Here is a 24,200-nt window from a genome sequence, read left to right on the forward strand (position 1 = left end):
CTCTTCAGAAGGCTCGCATAGGCTTCCCTGTTCTGCCCCTGCTTGCTGTGTGGCCCTGAGACGTCATGACCCCCTGTCTTCATCTGGGGATTAAGCGTATTGTGTATGGCAAGGCAGCCCCTTGGACACCACTTTCCTGCCTGTTGCGTGTTGGCTGGCTTTCCCCCATACCCAGGTGTACCAGTGGCAAATTTAAGCACTGTTCTTCCTTGAAAGCAATCCTGTAAACATTCAGAGAGTGGTGCTGAGTGCTCCACTCTGTGGAGGGATACAGCTAGACTGGCCCAGTTTCTGCGCCAAGGAACTTTTGCTGCTTTTGAGAGCTCCTCATTTATCAGCAGGTGGAGGTCGAGCCAAACCTTCTCCCCTCCCCACATGCTGGGCCCCAGGGAAATACAGAACATCGCATAAAGCAGTTCTGTCAGCACGGGCTGCCTGGCAGGGTCGGCTCCTTGGAACAACTTGGCAGGAACAAGAAAGACAAGAAGCTGGCTGACCTTACACTATCTGCCTTTGCTCCAGAAGCTGAAGTCTGTGGCTTGCTTGAGTGTCTGGAAGAACCATGCTTTGCACTTTGTGCTAATCTCCTTGATGGGGAGGGTGGCAGCAAGCTGTGGTGTAAGGGTGGTTTATTCTGGCTCCTGGCCGTGTTTCACAGACCCAGAGGCTGGGGTGGTAAGACAGATTTTCCTGGAAGGTTTTTCATTTGGGCCCCCAGTCTCAGACCAAGGAAACACAATCTTAGAGCTTTCCTGGAGAATTAATCCGAGATACGGGGAAAATTTCTTAGGCAGGAGGATTGTTTTATTTCATCTTTGCCTTTGGAGTGTCTCAGTTACACTTCTAATTGAAACTGGAGTGGACAGACGGCGTTGGCTGTTTTTTTCCTTGATTTTGGCCCCAAGGAGGTGGGAAGGAAGGGCAAGCCGTGCTCACATTGATTGCACTGCTCCCTCTTTCTGTAGGGGTATGTGCTTGTGAATTTGGGAAGGAGTTGGCTGAGGGTCTGGAATCCACAGAGCACCCAGGGTCTGCCCCTTCCTGCTAGTCCCGAATCTCTCCTTAATGGCTGTATGCCCTCTGGTCTGCAGGTGCTGCATCTGTACTGTGACACCTGTTCGGTGCCCATCTGTCGTGAGTGTACGTTGGGCCGGCATGGGGGCCACAGCTTCATCTACCTCCAGGAGGCGCTGCAGGACTCGCGGGCACTTACCATCCAGCTGCTGGCCGACGCGCAGCAGGGCCGCCAGGCAATCCAGGTCAGTTCTTCCCCACCCTTCCCCGGTTTCCCTTGTTCTTTCATGCACAGAAAACCTTTCCCGCTCCCTTTTAGATGGCATTTGTAGATTATTGGGCAGGCTCCAGTGTGTGGGGGCCATGGAACAATAACCCAAATGAGCTCATGGGTCACCCCCGCAGAGTAATCCCTTGGGGGAGGTGGAGAGTTGGGGAAGATGGGAGGGATGTGGCCGAAGGGCTTGTGGCAGACGCTTGCCTTGCCCCCCACCACGTCATCTGCCTGTTTTTCATCCAGCCCTTTCCCCAGATACCAAGTGGGCATTAGCATCCCTCAGTCAGGACTGCGGAAATACTGGGTCCTTAGTGCTTTCCAGACAGGGGACCTCTGCTGTTCAGATGGATTGATTTATCGGTGAAAATTCAGGGAGCAGCAAAAGTTAATCTCCAACTCTTCCCTAAGTAATGAAGTCCCATCTGGTAACTGAAACCTTTGCTTCTGTTGAGTCCCTGTGCCTTTGGGGTCAGGAAGGGACACGTGTAACTTTGGGGCATAGAATAGCTCTTTTACAGTCAAGTGCCTGAAATGATTTAAAATCCTCTCTTGGTCCAGGTGACAAGGTTTTTAAGAAGGGAAAAAAATCATGAGATGTTTTCCTTAATCTGGTAGGATAAAGGTTGAAAATCAGGAAACATTGCTAATCATTGAGCAAAAATTGAATGGAAAACTGTTAATTACATTCTTAGAGTATTTGAATAAGTGAATGGTTTAAAAAATAAGATCCCCCCCCCTTTTTGAGAAATGGTGAAAAATTGATCACCTGCTCTAAAGAAGGAGCAGAAGGATGGTGTAGATTTTATTAAGTTTCTAAACAGTTACCATATTCTTTCTTTTAAAAAGATTTTATTCAATCATTTCTAAAAATTTATTTATTTATTTATTTGACGGAAGAGATCACAAGTAGGCAGAGAGGCAGGCGGGGGGGGGTGGTGGGAAGCAGGCTCCCTGCTGAGTGGAGAGCCTGATGCGGGACTTGATCTCAGGACCCTGAGATCATGACTTGAGCCGGAGGCAGAGGCTTAACCCACTGAGCCACCCAGGCGCCCCCAGTTATCATATTCTACACATGATACTGAGGTAGTCTTTCTGAATAGTCCGATTGTCTGATATTCATCTCCTGTCAACTCTCATATTTGAGAGTCTATGTTTCTGCAGTGGCTAATTCTGGCATATTCTTAGGCCAAAGTGGCCTGTTTTCTTTTTCATGCCTTCATAGTGGCTCTTGGTTGCTTATAAATTCTTGTTTTCCTGCATCCCCACTAGTGCATAGTTAAGTTTTATTTCTGTCCTATTTCAATGAATTTGTCCCCGTGGATGAAGTGGCTTGTGGCTTCCGTTTTTATCCCACTGCCATCAGGCCCTGGTCAAGTTGCCTTCCAGTGCTGGTGTCTCTTGGGCTCTGGCTGCTGTCAGCATCACCTGGGGGAGCATAAAGACCTGCTGTGTCTGGGTCTTTCCCCCCAGATTGTGGTACCAGTCCCCTTCTCTCCTTGGAGCTCGAGGACACTCCGGGATCCTTGAGCCATGTCTGAGAGAATTGCTGCTGCCTCTGCTTCCTGGGATCTGCCCCTCTGGAGAATAAAGTGAATGTCATAATTTTGCTAGAACCTTAAAGAGATCTGTGGTTAAAATGATGGAGTCTCAGGGAGGTGGAAATTTGAACTTTCTGTGGAAAGAAGAGAGAAGCTGGTGTGCAGAAGATTTTGTCTGCAGTACTTAACTTCCTACAGCAAAGTCCGTGTTAGTGGAGAGTCTGCTGTGTGAGTAGTTAAAACACCCAGGGGGCGCCTGGGTGGCTCAGTCGGTTAAGCATCTGCCTTTGGTTCAGTTCACGATCTTGGGGTCCTGGGATCGAGCCCCTATTCAGGCTTTGTGTTCAGCGGGAAGTTCACTTCTCCCTCTCTGGTCTCTCTAACTCCCTCTCCGTCAAGTAGTAAGTCAAATCTTTTAAAGAAAGAAAGAATGAACGAACAAACAATCACGGATGAAATTCAAATGTGAGTTGGTACTACGGTGCCTGATGGGCATTTTGAGTAGAGGAGCCAAGTGGCAGGTGGATATTTGGTGTTTAGTAATCTGCGTGGCCACATCCAGGCACACGCACTGAACATCAACTGCATGAATTGTGAATTGACTTCTTGAATGTCATTGCATAACTAAGAGCGTGTGGGGAGAGAGAAGGGTATGCTTTTGTGGCTTTTGGTTATAATTCTTCAGAACCTACACTCAGCCAGTGATCTAAATGTTGGGGTAGGATTGGCTACCCATTTCTGTCTGAATGTTCTTACGAGGTTCTCAATACATTGTCCCTTCCTGAGACTATCTGGGAGCCCTCTAATGAAAGTAGAGCGGTTCCTACATGTTAAGGAGGAGTCCCCTGGGTGTTGGTAGAAAAAACATGGCCCCTCTTTTCCTCTGAGTTTATTCTCTATTGCCGGCACATGCCTTTGGGAGAAGGGACGTTGAGGTAAAGCTTGAGAACAAGTTAAGTTTTGTTCCAGAAATCACTGCCTGAAGATCCAGGTTGTTTCGTGTGAGCAGTAGGAACAAGCTGTGTCCCCAGGGTCAGAAGTAGGTATGACCCACTTTTCATTGTGAACAAGTGTTTTGCAAATGGGTTCCTTTTACAAGTCAGTACAGTCTGTTGTATGTCATTGAAACTGACTGAGTGAGAATGGTGAGGAATTTACATGTGTTCAGTGAATACTTTACTGAGCCTCTGCTTACTGAGGAAGAATACAGTTCTCAAAGCTTCAGGTAGATCCTCTCTCGGGGACTCATTTAAAAGTCATTTAAAAAGTCCTCCTGGAAGACATTGGAAAAAGCAGCTACAATCTAGCCCAGGTCATGCTTTTGTTTATTTATATAAAGAGATAATGAGACTTGTGTGTGAATCTACAGGTGTTTTTCCTCTTGTTGGTCACTAAGCAATGGAAAGGATGATGATAATGAGATTTTGAGAGGTTCCCCTCGGGGTAAAGAAGTGACCTTGAAATGCCAGAAAGGACACTGCTTGGGGTGGGTACGAAGTGCTTTGGGCACTTGATTTCTCTTCTTTTCTGTGTCTCCTCCCCCCCCCTTAAGATTTTATTTATTTATTTGTAAGAGAGGGAAGAGAGAGCCCACAGGTGGAGGTGGGGCAGTAGGCAGAGGGAGAAACAGACCTCCCACTGAGCAAGGAGCCTGACCTGGGGCTCAGTTACCAGGACTGTGTGATTATGCCTGAGCCAAAGGCAGATGCTTAACCAACTGAGCGGTCCAGACATTCCCAGACACTTGATTTCTTCTTGCAGTTGGCCGAAATAAATATTAATGAAGTAAATAGCCCAACTACATAATTTTTATATTGCCACATAATAGCTTTTATATTAAAGAATGCAGCAGATGGTATGAAGACTGATTTCTGTTTTTAATACGAATACTGGAGAAGGAAGGAACAACATAGTAAATTACAACAAAATTTGGGGGGAGCAGTAAGTTATGTTAACATACACATATAATTGGTGCCATGCCACCCCATCCCCCTTTAAAAAATCACTTAATCTATTTAAGCCAAAATACAGAATGATCATAGGGTAAGAAAAGATTTTTGATTTCTTTTACAGGGAATTTTTTTTTTTAAAGATTTTATTTATTTATTTGACAGAGATACAAGTTGGGGGGGGAGCAGGCTCACCGGTGAGCAGAGTCTGATGTGGGACCCTGGGATTATGACCTGAGCCGAAGGCAGAGGCTTTAACCGGTTTGAGCCACCCAGGCACCCCTACAGGGACCTTTTAAATCGCAAGTTTGATTTGGAAGTCATTGGTCTTTTATTTTTTTTTTTAAGATTTTATTTATTTATTTGACAGAGATCATAAGTAGGCAGAGAGGCAGGCAGAGAGAGAGAGGAGGAAGCAGGCTCCCTGCTGAGCAGAGAGCCCGATGTGGGACTCGATCCCAGGACCCTGAGATCATGACCTGAGCCGAAGGGATCGGCTTAACCCACTGAGCCACCCAGGCGCCTGGCATTGGTCTTTTAAACTGTTCATTTATTCTTCGTAGTACTACTAAATAAGTCATTTGGGAGCTTTTAAATATTGCTTGTTTGTACTGGCAAATTGACAGATCCAAGAAATAGAGTATATATTCTGTAAATAGGCTTTATGTTTTGTTAATAAGAAGACATTAAACTAAGGTGATAAAGGCATAGATTTAATAGATTTAAATTATGATAGCAAACACCAGAATAAAAACCTGAGATAAAGTATTCTTACATGAAAAGGAACAGGACCAGTATTTAAAAAAACAAAAACAAAAAACCCAAACTGAAGGTAGATATAGATTAAATACCTAAAAGACACAAAAGCATTCTAAGATTAGAAGTGATACAGGAGGGGCGCCTGGGTGGCTCAGTGGGTTAAAGCTGCTGCCTTCAGCTCGGGTCATGATCACAGGGTCCTGGGATGGAGTCCTGCATCGGGCTCTCTGCTCAGCAGGGAGCCTGCTTACCCCTCTCTCTCTGCCTGCCTCTGCCTACTTGTGATCTCTGTCTGTCAAATAAATAAATAAAATCTTCCCCCCAAAAAAAGTGATACAGGAAACTTGTGAACTTGTGTATTTTTTTAATTTTTTTTTTTTAATTTGACAGAGAGATCACAAGTAGACAGAGAGGCAGGCAGAGAGAGAGAGCGAAGCAGGCTCCCTGCTGAGCAGAGAGCCCGATATGGGACTCGATCCCAGGACCCCGAGATCATGACCCGAGCCGAAGGCAGCGGCTTAACCCACTGAGCCACCCAGGCGCACCATTTTTTAAAAATTTTAAAGTAATCTCTGCATCTAACACTAGGCTCAAACTCACAAGCCCGAGATCAAGAATCTCCTGCTTTTCTGACTGAGCTAGTCAGGAGCCCCAAGAATTTGTGCATATTATTAAGTGGAGAATAACTGGGGCACCTGGATGGCTTTGTTTGTTAATAAACACCTGACTCTTGATCTCAGTGGTTTCTAACCCAGCATGGAGCCTGCTTTATAAAAAACAAACAAAAACAAAACTACTAGAAAATGGGGTAGAGAAATAGTTACTCTGAGAAGACCACAGTAGTTAAGTACAACTTTTAGGAAAGAAGGCATGAAAAGGTGAAGGAATGAAAGCAGTGCAGGCATCTTCCAAAGGGACAGTCCAGTTACTTAATGCAGACATAACACAGGTATATTCACCTGAGAAATAGGCCAGTTAAAATGACTCCAGAGCACTGTTTTGGATAAATAACAAAGTATGTACATCACACTTAATCTTTTTGGGTAGGAGAACATGTTTTGAACAATAGCCAGAGCTTTAAATATGGCAGGATCTTGCTTCTCTTACAGGAATCTCCAAGACCATGTCCTTGATCCTGAAGGTGTGGTCGCACCAGTGTAAATGGTCAACAATAGGAGTTGGGGTTTTTTAGCCCCTTAAATTCATAAAATGTTTATGGTCACATTATAAAGCAGTGTTAACTGTAATTAGCAGAACCTGAAGTGGCTTCAAGAAAAATTACTTAAAACAAGTAAACCATGCATAAAAGATTATGGGAGGGAGTAGAAATAGGCCGAAATATAAATAGTGGTGTTTTACTGATTATGGTGCAACTGAGGCAAAATTTTTTCAGCTTTCTTTGGGAAAATTGATAGACCGTGAATTGCATATATTTAAAGCATACTAACATACATTCAACATGTATTTCACACCTGAAAACATCGCCACAGTCAAGGTTAGAAGACACATGTTCATCACTTTCTAACATTTTCTTTAAAAAAAAAAAAATTTTTTTTTTTTTTTTTCATTTTAAGATTTTTATTTATTTATTTGACAGAGATACAGCAAGAGAGGGAACACAAGCAGGGCAGGTGGGAGAGGGAGATGCAGAATTCCCACTGAGGAGGGAGCCCAATGAGGGGCTCCATCCCAGGATCCTGGGATCATGACCTGAGCAGAAGGCGGGTGCTTAATGGCTGAGCCACCCAGGCGCCCCACATTTTAAATTCTTATCATAATCCTCTATCCTCTTTTTCCATGTCCCCAAGCAATCATTCGTCTTCTGTCATAGTTTAGAATTTTGCTCCATTTTAATCAGGTAGGAGATGAATTTAGCCGTAAGTAACAGGCTTTCACTCTCCTCCCAAATATGTCAGTGCTTAAATATGCACACATATGCTTAAATATGTAATGTTTTAATCTCTCCTATTTAAAAAACTTAGTCTGAAGACACTGCTAGTCCCTGGAGAATCCTTCAGCTTCACCCCACCGTACTGAGGTGTTGACACTCATCCCTTTGGCTACAAATGGCTGCTGGAACTCAAGATAACACATACATATCCTGGACCACCAGCCTTTTATAGAGATTTCCCCTTGGCCAAAATGTTGCAGGGGAGTTTTGTTTTTCCTTCTGAGTTTTTGTTTAAATTCTAGTTAGTTAGGGCACCTGGGTGGCTCAGTCAGTTAAGTGTCTGCCTTCACCTCAGGTCATGGTCTCAGGGAATCCCACATCGGGCACCCTGCTCAGCAGGAGGTTTGCTTCTCCCTTTCCCTTTGACCCAACCCCTGTTTGTGCTGTCACTCGCTCTGTCTCTCTCAAAGGAATAAATAAAAAATAAATCCAGTTAGTTAACATACAAGATACTACATAATATTAGTTTCCAGTTTAGAATTTAGTGATTACATAACGAGTGTGTCCTCCTTAATCCCCATCACCCTTCGCCCATCTTCTCAGCCACCTCCCCTCTAGTATCCCTCAGTTTGTTCTCTATAGTTGGGAGTCTATTTCTTGGTTTGCCTCTCTTTTGTGTCCTTCCCGCCTCATGTTCATCTGTTTTGTGCCTTAAATTTCACATATGAGTGAAAGATACTTGTCTTTCTCTGAATGGCTTATTTCACTTGGCATAATACACTTTAGCTCCGTCCACATCGTTGCAAGTGGCAAGATTACATTCTTTTTGATGGCAAAGTAATATCCCTGTGTGTGTGAGGGAGGGTATCATGTCACATTTTCTTTATCCATTCACCAGTTGATGGACATTTGGGCTTTTCCCATAGTTTGGCTATTGTTGATAAGGCTGCTATATACCTCAGGGTATGTGTATCCCTTCAGATGAGTGTTTTTCTATCCTTTAGGTAGATACCTACTAATACAATTGCCAGATCATAGCGTAGCTCTATTTTTAACTTTTTGAGGAACCTCCATACCGTTTTCCAGAGCCGCTGCCACAGTTTGCGTTCCCACCAACAGTGTGGGAGGGTTCCCCTTTCTTCGCATCCTTGCCAACATCTGTTGTTTCCTGTATTGTTAATTTTAGTCACTTGCTGGGGAGTTTTTATCCAAGTTCACTATAGCCTTAAATAAGATAGACCTTTCTGTTAGTTTTCATCTGATATTAGTCACAAGTCAATAGCCATGATAAGGGTAACAAGTCCTTTACTGGACATAAGTTGCTTTCATGGTTAAAAAAGGAAACATTAGCACTCTTCATGTTAAAAGTGATAGATAATATACCATTTAGAACAAAAATTAGGACTAAGCTTGATTACTTAGCATATATTTTTTTAATTTTGTAAATATAAATGTAAGTTCATCTAGACTTTCTGGACTACCTTGGTTCCCCTAACTTCTGTTTTTGTTCAGTCACTGTAATGGACCATGTAACCTGCAGAACTCCTTGCTGTGATGGAAAGTTGACCATAAGGAATGTTGAGAATGCCTTCTGTTTTATATGAATTTATATGAACTAGCCTAGAATGTAGATAAGAAAAATCTTAAAATTGTTATTATAAATTACTGTTACAAATATGGAAGAACAAAATGTAATTGCTGTGTTCAAGATCCCAGATCTCATTAACCAGAGGCCTTCTGTTTTCATCAGTAAGAATTAACGGTCCCTGTTTACCAAGGGCACTGAACACATGCACTTTCTATAAATAATGCCTGAGGTTTGGGTGTCATTCTTTCTATTTTGCAGAGAGAAAACGTCTTTTCAAAGAGATTAAGTAACCCTCCAGAAGTCACACTAACAATGAGTAGAGGACTTGCAGTTTTAACCCACAAATAACGATCAACTCTCATATGGGAGGTAGTTGTGCTCCTACCTGCCCCCTTTCTCAGCATTTGCGCACGATGTGTACAGATGTGAGGAGAACTGGTTGAAGAGTTTTAATACACCATGACCTATTCATTATTTTGCCCCTGCTGTCTATTTTTTTTTTTTTTTAAAGATTTTATTTATTTATTTGACAGAGAGAGATCACAAGTAGATGGAGAGGCAGAGGCAGGCGGGGGTGGGGGGAAGCAGGCTCCCCGCTGAGCAGAGAGCCCGATGCGGGACTCGATCCCAGGACCCTGAGATCATGACCTGAGCTGAAGGCAACGGCCTAACCCACTGAGCCACCCAGGCGCCCTCCCCTGCTGTCTTAATTAGGATCCTTGTTGCCGTAGAATGAAAGGAGATGGACAGGTTCAGGTGACTGGGTAGGAGAATATGGGTGAATCAGGCTTCAGGTGTCTAGGAACTTGGACCTTGAAGCAAGCAGTCTGTTACTTAGTCGTCCCTCTCTCCATGGTGACCTCATTCTTCCTATTGAACATGGTTGGTATGCATGGGCATCTCTTCAGTCTTGTACTGCTCCAGCGAGCCATCTCAGGGAAAGAGTGAGTTTCTTTTCTTCTCTCCTCTTCCCTTTTGGGGTGGAGGGAGAGAGTTTGGAACCCCCATTTGTAAAATTTCAGGGAAGGGCCCTTGACTAGCTTGGCGTCCTTCATTCCTTGGGCACCATGCCTGGATGGCACTGAAGCGTCCTCTGGACCAAGTGAATAGGCATGAACACATCCCAAAAGTAAAGGCCACTGACTGACCAGACCAAATCTGCAGGCAGGTTGACATTCTTACTAACTTGACACCACCTTTAATGAGTATCTGTGACCTTTTACAATAGATCTGAACTTGGTACAACTTGAGACTTGTGTCTTTTTATTTTCTTTTACCAGCTTCTGTTTAGAAAAAACTTTCAGGAGTTCCATTCCCTTTCTTCAGCTAATCAGGGATGTTTATCCATTATTAAATTACAAGTGTCAGATGTACAGTTGACTCTGAACAACAGTTCCTAAGTTAACCACTGAGAAGATTCACTACTTGTCTATATTTAGCTTGAGTGGCTTAGTTCTAGGAAAAAAACACCCGGAAGTAAATTCTCCCAATTAATTCTACTTAGTTCTGTAAAAAGAATTTACCCTGATGAGGGTCTAGAGTTGCCTACCACAAAGGAAGCATGAACGATGTTTGTGGCATGCCTCATTGGTGTTGTAAGGGTGCCCACTCATTTTTGTATTGCTTTTTAAAGCATTTTGTGACTTTCTCTTTGAGTCTTCCTGGAAGTACAACATTTCAGCCACTTTTGTAATGACAGCTTTTCATAAGGTACAGTGATCCTGTGGGGCAGGTATCTGTAATTCCGATCAAGAATATAGTTGCTCTCAAGGGGCGCCTGGGTGGCTCAGTGGGTTAAGGACGCTGCCTTCGGCTCAGGTCATGGTCCCGGCATCCTGGGATCGAGCCCCACATTGGTCTTCCTGCTCAGCAGGGAGCCTGCTTTCTCCTCTCTCTGCCTGTCAAATAAATAAATAAAAAATCTTAAAAATATATATATATAGTTGCTCTCCACATAAAGAGATCCTTGATTTTTCACTTAGGACACCGTAGATTGTAATATGCATTTATTTATAATAATATAAATATTTTATAATGTAAAATGTTATTTTATATACACCTAACAAAGGGAAAAGCCCACTGACAGTTTTAAGATGAATCATAGTTTCAAAGGTATTAAATGTGATAAAATTACACTTCATAGAGTGAATGATAGTAGTTCCCATATCTGGTTTTGTGGTCTGCATTCATGCATGATATTTGCATTCTGTCATCTTTTGCCTGTCAGGACACTTTTCCTTTTTTTAAAGATTCTTTTTTTTTTTTTTTTTTTTTAAGATTTTATTTATTTATTTGACAGACAGAGATCACAAATAGGCAGAGAGGCAGGTAGAGAGAGAGAGAGGAGGAAGCAGGCTCCCTGCTGAGCAGAGAGCCCGATGCGGGACTCCATCCCAGGACACTGAGATCATGACCTGAGCCGAAGGCAGCGGCTTAACCCACTGAGCCACCCAGGCGCCCCACTTTTCCTTTTTTTTTTAAGATTTTTTAAAAATTCATTTGACAGCGGGGAGAGAGAGAGATAGAGATGATCAGACAAGCAGGGGGAGTGGCAGAGGCAGAGGGAGAGGCAGGCTAACCACTGAGTAATGGGTTGTCAGATGTGGGGCTCCATCCCAGGACCCCAAGATCATGAACTGAGCTGAAGTCAGAAGCTTAACTGTCTGAACACCCCCCCCAAGCACCCCTATCAGAACACTTTCATTTTAGTACCAGTCATCAGGCCTTGGCCAGGTTCCCCTAGCAGACATCATGAATTGAATTCTGTGCTCTTGCCTATGAAACCCAGGCAGCTTCCCCCTCCTCCATACTAAGTAGCCTGCCCTTCAGCTGGAATGTACTGATTGGTCTGCCTACATTGAGACCCTCAGCTTTCAGCTGTTTGATTGGATCTATTAACTTCTAAAAGGCAACCCCGCATCCACCCAAGGCCCATGCTTATTGGGTATTTTTTATTTTCCCTCCTTAATTGCAAATTGTATATTTCTGTTTTTGAACTTTACTTAGCTCTTTTACCTATCATTTCCCTACCCCACCTGCCCCTTGTTTCCTTCAAATGCCCTGTTTAGATAATGGGAACTAGTTTAGCAGGTCCTGGTCTGCATATCTTGGAATGCAGTGCTTGACAAGACTGTGTATGATTTGGAAAAGAAAGCTCTTATTTTTCATCTCTGTACATAGGGCTTTTATGACTCTTAACCCTAGGAATGATCCTATCCTTGCACACTTGATCCCTCAGATTACAGAAGGGGCTTTGTACAACCCTTCCAGCTGATTGAAAAATGGAAGAACCCGTTCTTGTCCTACAATTCCAGGCCCAAGGGCCTGCTGGGGACCTGGCAGGAAACACAAGGGAGCAAGCCTGGCTAGGAGACATTAGGGGGAGAGGACAGTAGAAAGAGCATTTGCTATGTAAACCCACTTACTACACAGAGGGGGTGGTCCCTGGCAGTCTCCTGTCCATTCTTGCCCTGCAGGAAGGTAGGCCTTTTACTCCATTTCTTCTGGTTTTTGTGGAGAATTAGTTCGATAAGTCCTATGGCATTGGTATAAATAGAAAGCATTTGGCTACTTCTGTTTTCCGTTGAGGAAGCTGAGAAATAAATGGGCAAAGGCTTGATTGCTTCGGTGCTATATTGACTCGGACACCAGCTAGTGCCCATGAATACCAACACGTCCGAAGACAGTGTGTATGGGTTATAGGTTCTCTCCCTCGTGACCGACCCTTTCACACTAGTGCCCTGTGGTGCTGGGGCCACAGCCCTTCAAACCACAAATCCGGACGTTGGGAAAGGGGACTTCCTTCTTCCGTTTGACTTCCTGTTCTTAGCAGCAGCAGTTTTTCACCAGAAGTAGAGAGGTTAGGTCCGGCGACTTCCAGAAGGAGCTGGGCATGGCCCCTGGGTCCTACCTGTAACCCCTGCTCTCCTGTCTTTGTTCTCCAGGCCCAGCGGTGGTCGCTGGCCGCCGACTGCAGGCATAGTCCTTCTGGCATCCTGCGCATGCCCTTTGCCCCGGCAGTTCTCTGTTTCCCGCTCAGTCCTATTTTCTACGTTAAATCACCTCTGTTTAAATGTCTAGTGAGGTTTCCCACCTTCTAAATCAATCCCGACTGCCTGAGACGTTTGAAATCTGCCAAGTCTGTTATGAAACCTTGTACGCATTCACTGATGGGTCAGTCTCATTTTTCTTATCTTTCAGTCATTGGGATATTTCTGTCTGATTCAGTTTGTTGTCTGCTGTTTCCTAGGGCTACTATTACAGTATAAACTGGTGACTTAAATAGTAGGAATTTATTCTCCTACAGTTCCAGGGTTAGAAGACCAAAGTCCGGGTGTCAGCTAGGCTGTGCTCTTGGAAGGCTATAGGGAAGAATCTTGCCCTGCTTTTTCCAAGCTTCTGGTAGTTGCTAGCAATCTGTGGTTTTCCTTGGCTTGTTAACCGGCATCACTCCTAACTTCTGCATCTGTCTTCATGTGGTCTTCCTTCTGTGTGCCTGTCTCACTTGGCCTTAAGTGGATTTAGGACTTGCTCTAGTCTAGTATGACTTCCTCTTAACTAATCAGCCTGAATGTGGGGGAGACCGTATTTAACCCAGTATAGTTACCTACTCCTTTAATAAATATGGTTATGACTGTAGATGTTAGCAAGTGTAAATTATATAGAGATTGTTCCTACTACAACCCAGTGGCTATGTACCTAGTCCCCATGTAGTTTGATATGTAATGACACTTGGGACAGGATAGTAAAGGTGGAACAGAAACATGGGAAGGCGTCCTTCACTGCTAGTTCAGGAAGAGAAGGTATTCCAGGCCATGGATAGTCCATGAGCATTCCAGGTTGACCCATGTGCCACCTCTGATCTTTAAGCCTCACAGGGATTGGGGCAGAGAATGCCTTGAGCAGTTAGCCCACGGCAGCCACGAGTGGTTTGGGTGCAGCTGCAATGTGGGTGTGACTTTCGTGCCATTGGCGTGTCCTCTTGATTGAGAGATTAAGGGGGTGTCCCCAATTGAAAGTGACAAAATGAGTCACAACTGTTACATGGAAGCATGTTCGTACAAATAAGACTGCTCATGTATTGTTTGATTCCCTTTCTGTGAAATATCCAGAATAGACAGCAGTGTAGAGACCAAGCAGAATACAGTTGCCATGGGGGAGCGGAGGGGAGATGGAGAAAGACTGCCTAATGGGTATGGAAGATTCCTTTCATTGATGGAAGTGTTTGGAGCTAGACGGTTGTGATGCTTATACAATTATGGAATGTGCTAAATGTCAATAATGGTGCATTTTATGTTCTACCTATTTTACCAGAATTTAAAAGCAAAATGGGTTAAGAAATGTAAGTAGGTCTAGGTACATGACCATACCTGTATGATGGGAGTTAGGTGGGATGAAGGAAAAGGATGCTTGTGGTCTTAACTGCGGTGTTTCTCAGCTGAGCGCTATTGGTAACCTCGATTATTTTTACTCTCTGAGCTCCTGTGCTGAGCTCCATCCATGTATTATCCTGTCTTCTCCTCCTGTTGGCCGAGGTTGCAGAAAGGAAGGCACTTGTCTGGGGCCTTCCAAGTAGTAGGACATGGAACTAGGGTTTGGAACTGGGTTACCTGACTTCTAGGATGACCGTCCAGCCTGCTTTGCCCAAGATGGCCTCAGTTGTAGATGTGCTCCACAAGCTGAAAACCTTTGGTCCAGGGCAGACTCAGGGTTGGTCACCTGTGAGCAGTTCCTGAACTCAGACCAGGCTCGGGACCCTCAGTGCTTCTCTAGGCCCCTCCTGTTGTGGGACCCACACCCTAAGACCTGTTGCATCATCAGCAGTTTGGAATCCCTGATTTAATACCTCAGTGTATCAAAGAAATCCTTGTGGCTTTTCAAAACACATCATGTAATATTAATGAAAACACTGGGCCTTCTGTCTTGATTAATTTTTTATGAGCAATAATCCCTTTGATTAGACTGGCTGATTTACCTAGGGCTGGTGGGACAGAGTGGGGTGTGTGGTGGTGCGGCGATGGTCTGGCATCCGTGGTTTCCCTGGCAGATCAGACAGGATCCCCAGTGTCCCTTGGGGTTGGAATGAGCTGTGATACTAATGACTTGACAGGAGCATGGTGGCTAACTGCTGGCCTGTGGCTATGACGCACCTTGACCTGAGTGCTGTGCCCACCTGCGGTATTTTCCCCCATGGTGAGGAAGGCCGGAACGTCTGTGGGAAGTGGTTCGGGTGCCGGGCGTGGTAGTACATTTCACATCCAATCCTTGTTCCCACTTTTCGGCTTGGACCCAATTACACTGGTTTCACTGTGTCAGAGTAGCTCCTAATAGGGCTGAAGTTCACATGTCGGTTTCATTTCCCTCACAAAGAAGCCCAGCGCTTGCCAGCAGCTCCTTCAGTTAACTGTCAGACAGATGCGGAGCTCTCCTTGCAGGCTGCTTTCTGTCTGGGGACGGGGATCAAGTGGTCCCGGGCCTTAGGGCGTTAGCTCCTCGGGTTTGAGAAAAGCAGACTCAGAGCTTTGCGTGAGTGAGGCGTGGAGGTCCTTCTGATGCCATGAACTTCTTGCTTTTCCAGTTGAGCATCGAGCAGGCCCAGACGGTGGCAGAGCAGGTGGAGATGAAGGCAAAGGTGGTCCAGTCGGAGGTCAAAGCTGTGACGGCAAGGCACAAGAAGGCCCTGGAGGAGCGGGAGTGCGAGCTGCTGTGGAAGGTAATGGGTGCTGCTGGCCGGCCAGCAGTTTTTCTGTGCTCTGCGTCAAAACCACAAGGATTCTCCGGTCAGATCCCAGATCCCAGCTTGAGGTTTAGAACACTTGGAGGTTTTTCATGAAGTTTGTTGGCAGGAAGATGCAGGAGTCCCTGTAACATTGTGGTAACAAGTGCTGTAACAAGTGCTTAAGCCAGGAGAAGGTTTTCTAGGAGTAGTCAGTTGTCCCAAGAACCAGAAGGAGCCTCATGTTTTATGTACACTCGAGGCAGAAGGGGGCGCAGGCGAGGCTGTTTTGAAAGCAGGCTGCTGGGACATGTCCTTATTTTTGGTTTCCTGCCTGGTTGCACTTCCTGACCCCTTGTGAGAAACCAGTTTCCTACTAGGGAGGGCAGCAAGCGAATGCCTTCTTCTGTTGCAGCAGGAAGGTGCGGAGCTGGCTGATGTGCTGTTGCGATAAGTATCAGCTGGAAAGATGACTCTCCCCACCCAAGTCCTCAGGCCAGCATTTTCTTCTCTGGTCTTTACCTCCTGCCCCAGGAAGAGGGGAGACTGTGCCTATGAATGGACCAGTACCTCCAGCCACTTCAACTCTGTAATGCCATTCTCTTAATTCATGAATAAGACCATACACATAGCTCATTAAAAAGGGTGCACTTAGGTGTGTGCATGCTTGTTTTAATCATCTGAACTTTGTGAAGGTCGACATGGGATCTCAGTGTCTGAAAGCGATCCTCACCAATCAATCACCATGCCCTAAAATGTTCTGGAAGGCCGTGTTGGGTTTTGCATTGCATTTTCCAATTAGTTAGCACATAACTAATTGCCCTCTGTCTCTGCTGACCTCTCAAAGAAGATGGCTCAGTCGCCTTTTAACGAGAAGAGAAGAATCCTTGGATAGAAAAACTTTTTAAGGATGCCTGGGTTGCTCAGTGGGTTAAGCCTCTGCCTTCAGCTCAGGTCACAATCTCAGGGTCCTGGGATCGAGTCCCACATCGGGCTCTCTGCTCAGGAGGAAGCCTGCTTCCTCTTTTCTCTCTGCCTGCCTCTTTGCCTACTTGTGATCTCTTTCTGTCAGATTAAAAAAAAAATTTTGTTTTTAAGATTTAATTCATCACATACTTCATGCAGGCACCTTTGTGGGCTGATGTGATTTCCAGACGCTAACATGCCCCCACAGTCTGCCAGGCTAATGCCACCCACGAATGTTAATTATGACTGAGGGGCTCACTTTGTGCAACCTGAGAGCTCCCTGGTGAACTCTGCCACAGACTTGCTCTTCTGGATTTGCTGATGAAAAGGCCTTTGTGCAGAGGAGTTACCTTAGGTACCCTCCCTCTTGTGAGGCTGACTCCTGTCCTCTCCCTAAAGGCAATTCTCTTGCAAGAGGCAGGGAAAGCAAGTTTTGAGTCTTGGAGATGCAAATTGGGAAGAAGAGTCGATCTCTTTGTGTAATACACTTTGTTTTCTATTTCATTTCTAAAGCTCAGATAACCTCCAAAATATGCATGCTCATTCTGGACACACCTCAGTCATTGTCTATACGTTTTATTACTATACCTACTGACTTTTCTGCCCCTCCCAGCAAAGCCTTCCTACCTGTCTCTGCCCTCCTACGTCCTCATTACACATCTTTTTTTCTTGCATTCCCACTACTGAAGATACTTGAGTACCGGGGGACCCAGCTGTGGGTATCTAGATGCACTTCCTCATGCTTGTGGCTTAGAGATTTCCAGTGGACTTGGCTACCTTGTGGGATTAGTTGCAGCTTTCTAGTTGAGGAATCCAGACCAAAGCCCAGAGGTTTGGCCCAATGAAAAACCAGAGGACAAAGCTTCTCTTTGATCTTTCCCCATGTGGGGACCTCTGCCCATACGTGTCCTGCTTCCAGAGTGGACAGATGGAAAAGCATGAATGTGTTTAAAAATCACATCATCTCATACACACACACACACACACACACACACACAGAGAGAGACCCGCCACCAAAGTCTGCCTGAAATCCGGGCCTCCCCAGCAGTGGAGTTGTATTGTGAAGTAGACGTTCTGTGGCATTCTGAGTAGTGGGGCTCTCAGCAGTCCTGGTTCGGTCTATGTAATGGCACGAATCAGCTGGGACACTCATTTATCCTCGTCACAAGGGAAATCCCTTTGATTTAGAAGGCTTTTTTCTCCATTTAATGCAAAAGAATGGAGAAGTGGCTCTGTTTCATTGGTCACAAGATCCCACCTTCCCAGATCGTGGGTTTGAGAACCTCAGAAGCAGGATTATTTTAGCAGGTCAGAATTCAGGTTTATAGATTACAGCAATTTAGTTTAGAGGGCTCCTCTGGAAATACTGCAGGCCAGTGGTTTCAAAGACTTACTGTCTCCAAATTCGGGGTGTGTGTGGCCTTTTAGGCTCCCTGTGAAGATAGAAGACCACAGTGGGGGGTGTGGCAGGGCAGGGAGGTACGGGCTGTGATCTTAAATTGGGTTCTCATCGGATCCCTTCACTTTCTTCGCACATGGTCCGTCTCTTCCATCCCTCCTTCCCTCCCTTTCTTCCTCTTTCCTTCTTTCTTGGGGAGTAGAGAGTGGGGTGAGGCAGGGCGGTAGAGCAGAGGAGACGTCATTGAAGAGATTGGAGGCCCTGTGGCTACACTGAAAATTCCACCCTTGGGGAGTGCTGCCTGGCCTTGTGCTCTAGTACCCTGGGAAGTCTGCTGGTGAGGGCAAGGACCACATTCTGTACTGGCCATTACGCACCTCCAGTGTCTAGCACAAAGCAGGTGCTCAGTAAACATTGGTTATATGACTGTTCTTAACTTTTACATTTTATTTCTAAGTGACAGGAATAATAAAAGAACTCCCTGTATCCTTTCCCTCAGATACACCAATTTACATTTTGCCCTATTTTCATCCTACTCTGATTCAAGTGGAGTAAATTGGCCTGGGGGAGACAGGATGCTTCTTTACCCACTAACACTTTTTGTGTTTTTTTCCTCTGAGCAAAGGTAGGCAGTACCATCATCCCTGTTACTCAAAAGCAGGAAGTTCAGTCTTGACAGCATGCTGGGGTCCAGTCCCTTGGTTCCTCGTTGGTGTGCGCCAGCATAGTCTTGAATGGCAGCTGCCCCCAGTTCAGGATCCTGTGCTGAAAGTTGCTGTCCTGTTTGTAGTCATCTTTCGTAATTGGCGTCGTTCCTCGGCCTCCCTTTGACCTTGGATCTTTGCCTTTTTTGAAGAGCACGAACCACTGGTTTCTGTGGGCCCTGCCCTCACCTCCTCTGGGTAGTTCTGTGGGCAAGTCCCTCTTCTCCTTCATCATCCTTGTCGCCTGGTATGTTGTTGCTTTTGCTTGCCTCAAAGCCTCCCTCCTTTCTCCCTGCTCTCCCCCCTCCAGGTGGAGAAGATCCGCCAGGTGAAAGCCAAGTCCCTGTACCTGCAGGTGGAGAAGCTGCGGCAGAGCCTCAACAAGCTGGAGAGCACCATCAGTGCCGTCCAGCAGGTGCTGGAGGAGGGCCGGGCGCTGGATGTCCTGCTGGCCCGGGACCGCATGCTGGCCCAGGTGCAGGAGCTGAAGACCGTGCGCAGCTTCCTGCAGCCCCAGGAAGACGACCGTGTCATGTTCACACCCCCTGACCAGGCCCTGTACCTCGCCATCAAGTCATTCGGCTTCGTCAGCAGTGGGGCCTTCGCACCACTCACCAAAGCCACGGGGGATGGCCTCAAGCGGGCCCTCCAGGGTAAGGTGGCCTCCTTCACGGTTATTGGCTACGACCATGATGGGGAGCCTCGCCTCTCTGGAGGCGACCTGATGTCAGCTGTGGTCTTGGGCCCTGATGGCAACCTGTTTGGTGCCGAGGTGAGCGACCAGCAGAACGGGACCTATGTGGTGAGTTACCGGCCGCAGCTGGAGGGCGAGCACCTGGTGTCGGTCACCATGTGCAACCAGCACATCGAGAACAGCCCCTTCAAGGTGGTGGTCAAGTCGGGCCGCAGCTACGTGGGCATTGGGCTCCCGGGCCTGAGCTTTGGCAGCGAGGGTGACAGTGACGGCAAGCTCTGCCGCCCCTGGGGCGTGAGTGTGGACAAGGAGGGCTACATCATCGTGGCCGACCGCAGCAACAACCGCATCCAGGTGTTCAAGCCATGTGGCACCTTCCACCACAAATTTGGCACCCTGGGCTCCCGACCTGGGCAGTTCGACCGGCCAGCTGGCGTGGCCTGCGATGCCTCCCGCAGGATCGTGGTGGCCGACAAGGACAATCATCGCATCCAGGTCTTCACGTTTGAGGGCCAGTTCCTGCTCAAGTTCGGCGAGAAGGGAACCAAAAACGGGCAGTTCAACTACCCTTGGGACGTGGCGGTGAATTCTGAGGGCAAGATCCTGGTCTCTGACACCCGCAACCACCGGATCCAGCTGTTTGGGCCAGACGGTGTCTTCCTGAATAAGTACGGCTTCGAGGGGGCTCTCTGGAAGCACTTTGACTCCCCCCGTGGCGTGGCCTTCAACCACGAGGGCCACTTGGTGGTCACCGACTTCAACAACCACCGGCTCCTGGTCATCCACCCTGATTGCCAGTCCGCGCGTTTCCTGGGCTCCGAGGGCACGGGTAACGGGCAGTTCCTGCGCCCACAGGGTGTGGCCGTGGACCAGGAGGGGCGCATCATCGTGGCCGACTCCAGGAACCACCGCGTGCAGATGTTCGAGTCCAATGGCAGCTTCCTGTGCAAGTTTGGCGCCCAGGGCAGTGGCTTTGGGCAGATGGACCGCCCGTCTGGCATCGCTGTCACCCCCGACGGGATGATTGTGGTGGTGGACTTTGGCAACAATCGGATCCTCATCTTCTGATCACGTTCTCAAGGCTTCTGTGTTTGGGCTGTGCGTGCATCTTTCTCTTTCTCTCTCTGTCTCTCTCCTTTTGAATTTCAAAGAAGAAACAGTCTCAGGGAAATTTCTTTTTTTCTTTTGTTTAAAGAGAACAGGAAGAGTACAACATTGCTTAAGTCCTACCTCATCTTTATTTTTTTACAGATGAATGTACTTATCTTTTCTGCAGGGATTGAGCCTGTGACGTGATAATTTCTATCTACCTCATAAATCTTTACATTTCCTTCTCCAGCAGGCCCTCTGCCCTCCTCCCCACCCTCACTCAGCGGAGTTCACGTTCCCCTCTGACCCGTTGTGGGGCGTGATATGCACAAGCCTGGTGTCTTCTGTGGCTGGGGGGGCACTGGGTGTGTGGTGGGGTGTACTCTGTAGATTGAGCCAAGGAAACATGAAAGAACTACTAAGTAAAAAAAGAAAAAAAAAGAAAAACTATAAAATGTGGAAAAATAAGGTTTAAAATGCTGAGTTGTAGAGTATTTGTGTTCTGGAGAATACTGTGTTATGGGATTAGATTGTGTTGTGATCTTGATCTTTTTAAGAATCTTTTTTTGAAAAATTTTTTTTAATGCTGCAACAGAGAACTTTTCTGTGTTCTCCTTTAATACCTCAGTGTGTTTATCACCCTGTTCAGCATCTTTTCTTATTCTTAGAAGACGTGGATGTGGATGTGGATGTGGCTGTGGCTTGCAGGCCAAGAAAAGCAGACTAGTCTATTCCTGTTTTAGGGTATGTAATCTTTGCTTCTTTCTAAGGGATGGTGTGCATGTGTGCGTGCGTGCATGCGTGTGTGCGTGACTGAGCCGTCTACACCAACATAGTAAAGCTGAGGAGCGTACACCACCATCCAAAGAAACTTTTCTTTCACACTTGGGTTTCTAAAAAATAGATGTATGTAGCTTAGGATTTTCGATTAAAAGTATTCTCAGAAGTTAAGTATTCTTAGCTTGTTATTGTTTATAAAGTTAGTGGAAGGAAGAAGAAAATCAGCCTCATTCTCAGAAAGAGGGTGTCAGACCTGCCCGGCCTGTGGACTTGAGTGTGGGCGAATGTGCATGTGCCGAGGTGATCTGTAGAGAGCATAAGAAAGCAGCAGGCTACCCACAACGTCTGCGGGAGGGTGGAGGTCAGTCCCTTACCCCGGCTTGAATGTTGTTCTGTTGATAATGTTAGGTGTTCTTTTTCTAAAAAGAATAGGCCAAGGAATGAACTTTTCCTTTAAAAGCACAATTTTTTCCTGCTTTGGAAGTTCAGGGAAATAGAATGTTTGAAAGTCAAATGAATAGGAACAACCCTACACCCTCCGCTTGGGTCTGTCTTCCAGAGTGGTCTGCTCCCGGGCCATGCAGTAGGATTTCATGGTTAACGTGAATTTACTCCCCAAAGGCCTTTGAATGTAAAAGATTTGTAAACCAAATTGTCCCAACCCAAAATGTAGGATGTAATATCTTTGTTACACCTCTGTCTTGGTACCAAAGAATGAAAATCGAAGCCAGGCTCCCACTGCAGAACTGTGGGATGGCGTCCGTCACTTTACAGGGTTGGTTTGCAGTAAGCTGGACTTGGGTACAAAGACTTGTGCCTCTGGGCATTATCTGTCTTTCAAGTAGAAAGTAGGCAGAGCTGATCTGCTTTCGAGAACCTATGTGGGTCCCTGCATTCCCCCAGGTACTGAATGAGAACCACATTCTGGAGGAGCGTACCTCAGGAGCCAGAGGTGCTCTCAGATGACGGGGGCTTCCAGGGAAACCTCTTGTTCAAACAGAAGGACTAACATCAGTTTCTGTTCTATATTTTGGAGAAATTCCCCTTGCAGTAGAGATGTAGTTTTAAAGGAACTGAAAGAAGTAACTTGTGGAGCAATTTGTTTTTGTGATCCCAAAAGAAAAGGAGTTGATGGGGGAAGTGAGCAAGTCAATAAATTGGGTTTTTTTGTCCCCTCCACTTTTTGGGGGGAGCATTTACCACTTCAGGGTACCCTGTGTCCTCCTTGCTTTAGTTCTGGGGTTTCTGAATGACCAAAATGGGAACAAACTCATTTCATAAAGGAGAACTGCATGCAATATAGGATCCCAAAACTGGAAAGTTGTGTCAGACCGCTCCCTCCCAGCTGCTGTGTTTCAGGGCAAGGAGGCTTCAGGAAATCTTGCTTTCTAAGACCACCTTTTCTTTTGCTGAATCATTTAATTTCGAATTCTTCCCCAGTTCCTATTCAGTGGCCTTTTATTTGCCCCTGGGTTCTATGTTCTTTGGTGAAGAGTTTGTGTAATTAAACATTTTTACTGTTTTTTATTTTGGAAATAACTTGGTGCTGATCTTCCTCCCCTCCACCCCTCAGTCCCCACCCACCCCCACCCACCCAACAAACCACCCTTTAAACACCAAAGACGACTGGTTTTAAATGCTTACAAAATTTTATTGAAGAAATTGATCTTGAAAATTCTTAGAAGCGTTCTCAGAAACCCGGGATGAGTTACTTCGGGTAGTTACTACCTTTGATTTTTCCATTTTCACTCTGATCTGTCCTTCCGGTGTCCCCGGATGTGGGGGAGTCATGGGACCTGAGTGAGAAATTATTTTGGTGAATAGCAGTAACACAAAACTGTGTAGTTAGCATTTCTTTGTGGATTTGGTTGTAAAGCCAGGGTTTCCACACTTGACTGAAATGATCGGGTCTTAATTAATAGACTGACCAGTTCGCAGGCTCAAAGCTAGTGTAGGTCCTCCCCTGAAATGAGTTAAGTGTACGATGCTGCCTCTTTCCCCTCAGTGGTGGTACATCTCCTCACCTTTTCTGCACCCTGAACTGTGCATCATGGCCATTTGAGAAACGTGGTCCCACATGGGAAGCTTTTGTTTTTAAAACACTGGCCATCTCTGGTTGTCCATGATTGACTCCTGACCCACAGGAACTGGTGCGAAGCACTTTGGAGTGTGTTTATTGTATGATGTGGAATGCTCCAAATCAAGGAAAGAGGAGGAAAGCCAACATTTGGAACGCTGGTGTGAGTGAGGCTGATGAAAATTGGGGTTTTTAACTGGCTATCTCCTGCCTGTCGGGTGATGCTAGGGTGGGTAGGAATTAGGTGGATGAGCAGGACAGACTGGAACATGGTGAAAAGAAAAGGTTGTAGGGACTACGAGAGAGGAGTATAAACTGTTTCTGTTAAGTCAATGTCGTGTTCAGCCGGTCATCCCCATGTGTGTCCCATCTGGGCAGGTGGCGGGAGTGGTGCGGGCTCTGAGGTCAGTATGTGTGTGGAGAGCCAGTTGGATTTGGATATGTCAGTCTGGGTGTTGAGATGGCTAAAGGACATCTAAGTAACCCACAAATGAAAACCACTTTTGGTTGACAGTTAACATTTCAAAAAGTGTTAATCTTAAAAAAATTTTTTCTCTGTAAATTTGTTCACAAGAAGCAATACTGTCTCAGAAACCTCTGCTCCCTGGTGGCCGGCAGGTGGCACGCGAGTTGGCTGGAGCCCAGTGGCCCGGGCAGGATGCAAGTGCACTAATCTTTGATGGATGGATGCCCTTTTAAGTCTAACTTATTTGGGGAAACACCTACAGGGGTACCATAAACAGAATCTAAATTGTGTGTT

The 24,200-nt window shown here is 46.1% G+C and overlaps 1 protein-coding gene across 1 annotated transcript in view; it reads left to right on the plus strand.

Moving 5' to 3' along the window:
- The window catches only part of TRIM71 (tripartite motif containing 71), a 64,973-nt gene extending 44,312 nt beyond the window's left edge, over positions 1–20,661 (plus strand). The window contains exons 2-4 of the mRNA XM_044252761.1: positions 1,092–1,259; positions 15,594–15,728; positions 19,111–20,661. Coding sequence (XP_044108696.1) covers positions 1,092–1,259; positions 15,594–15,728; positions 19,111–20,562 — 1,755 coding nt within the window. The 3' untranslated portion in view covers positions 20,563–20,661. The remainder of the gene's footprint in view (positions 1–1,091; positions 1,260–15,593; positions 15,729–19,110) is intronic.
- Positions 20,662–24,200: the final 3,539 nt, after the last annotated feature.

Source organism: Neovison vison, chromosome 6, assembly GCF_020171115.1.
Source record: "Neovison vison isolate M4711 chromosome 6, ASM_NN_V1, whole genome shotgun sequence".
Taxonomy (NCBI): domain Eukaryota; kingdom Metazoa; phylum Chordata; class Mammalia; order Carnivora; family Mustelidae; genus Neogale; species Neogale vison.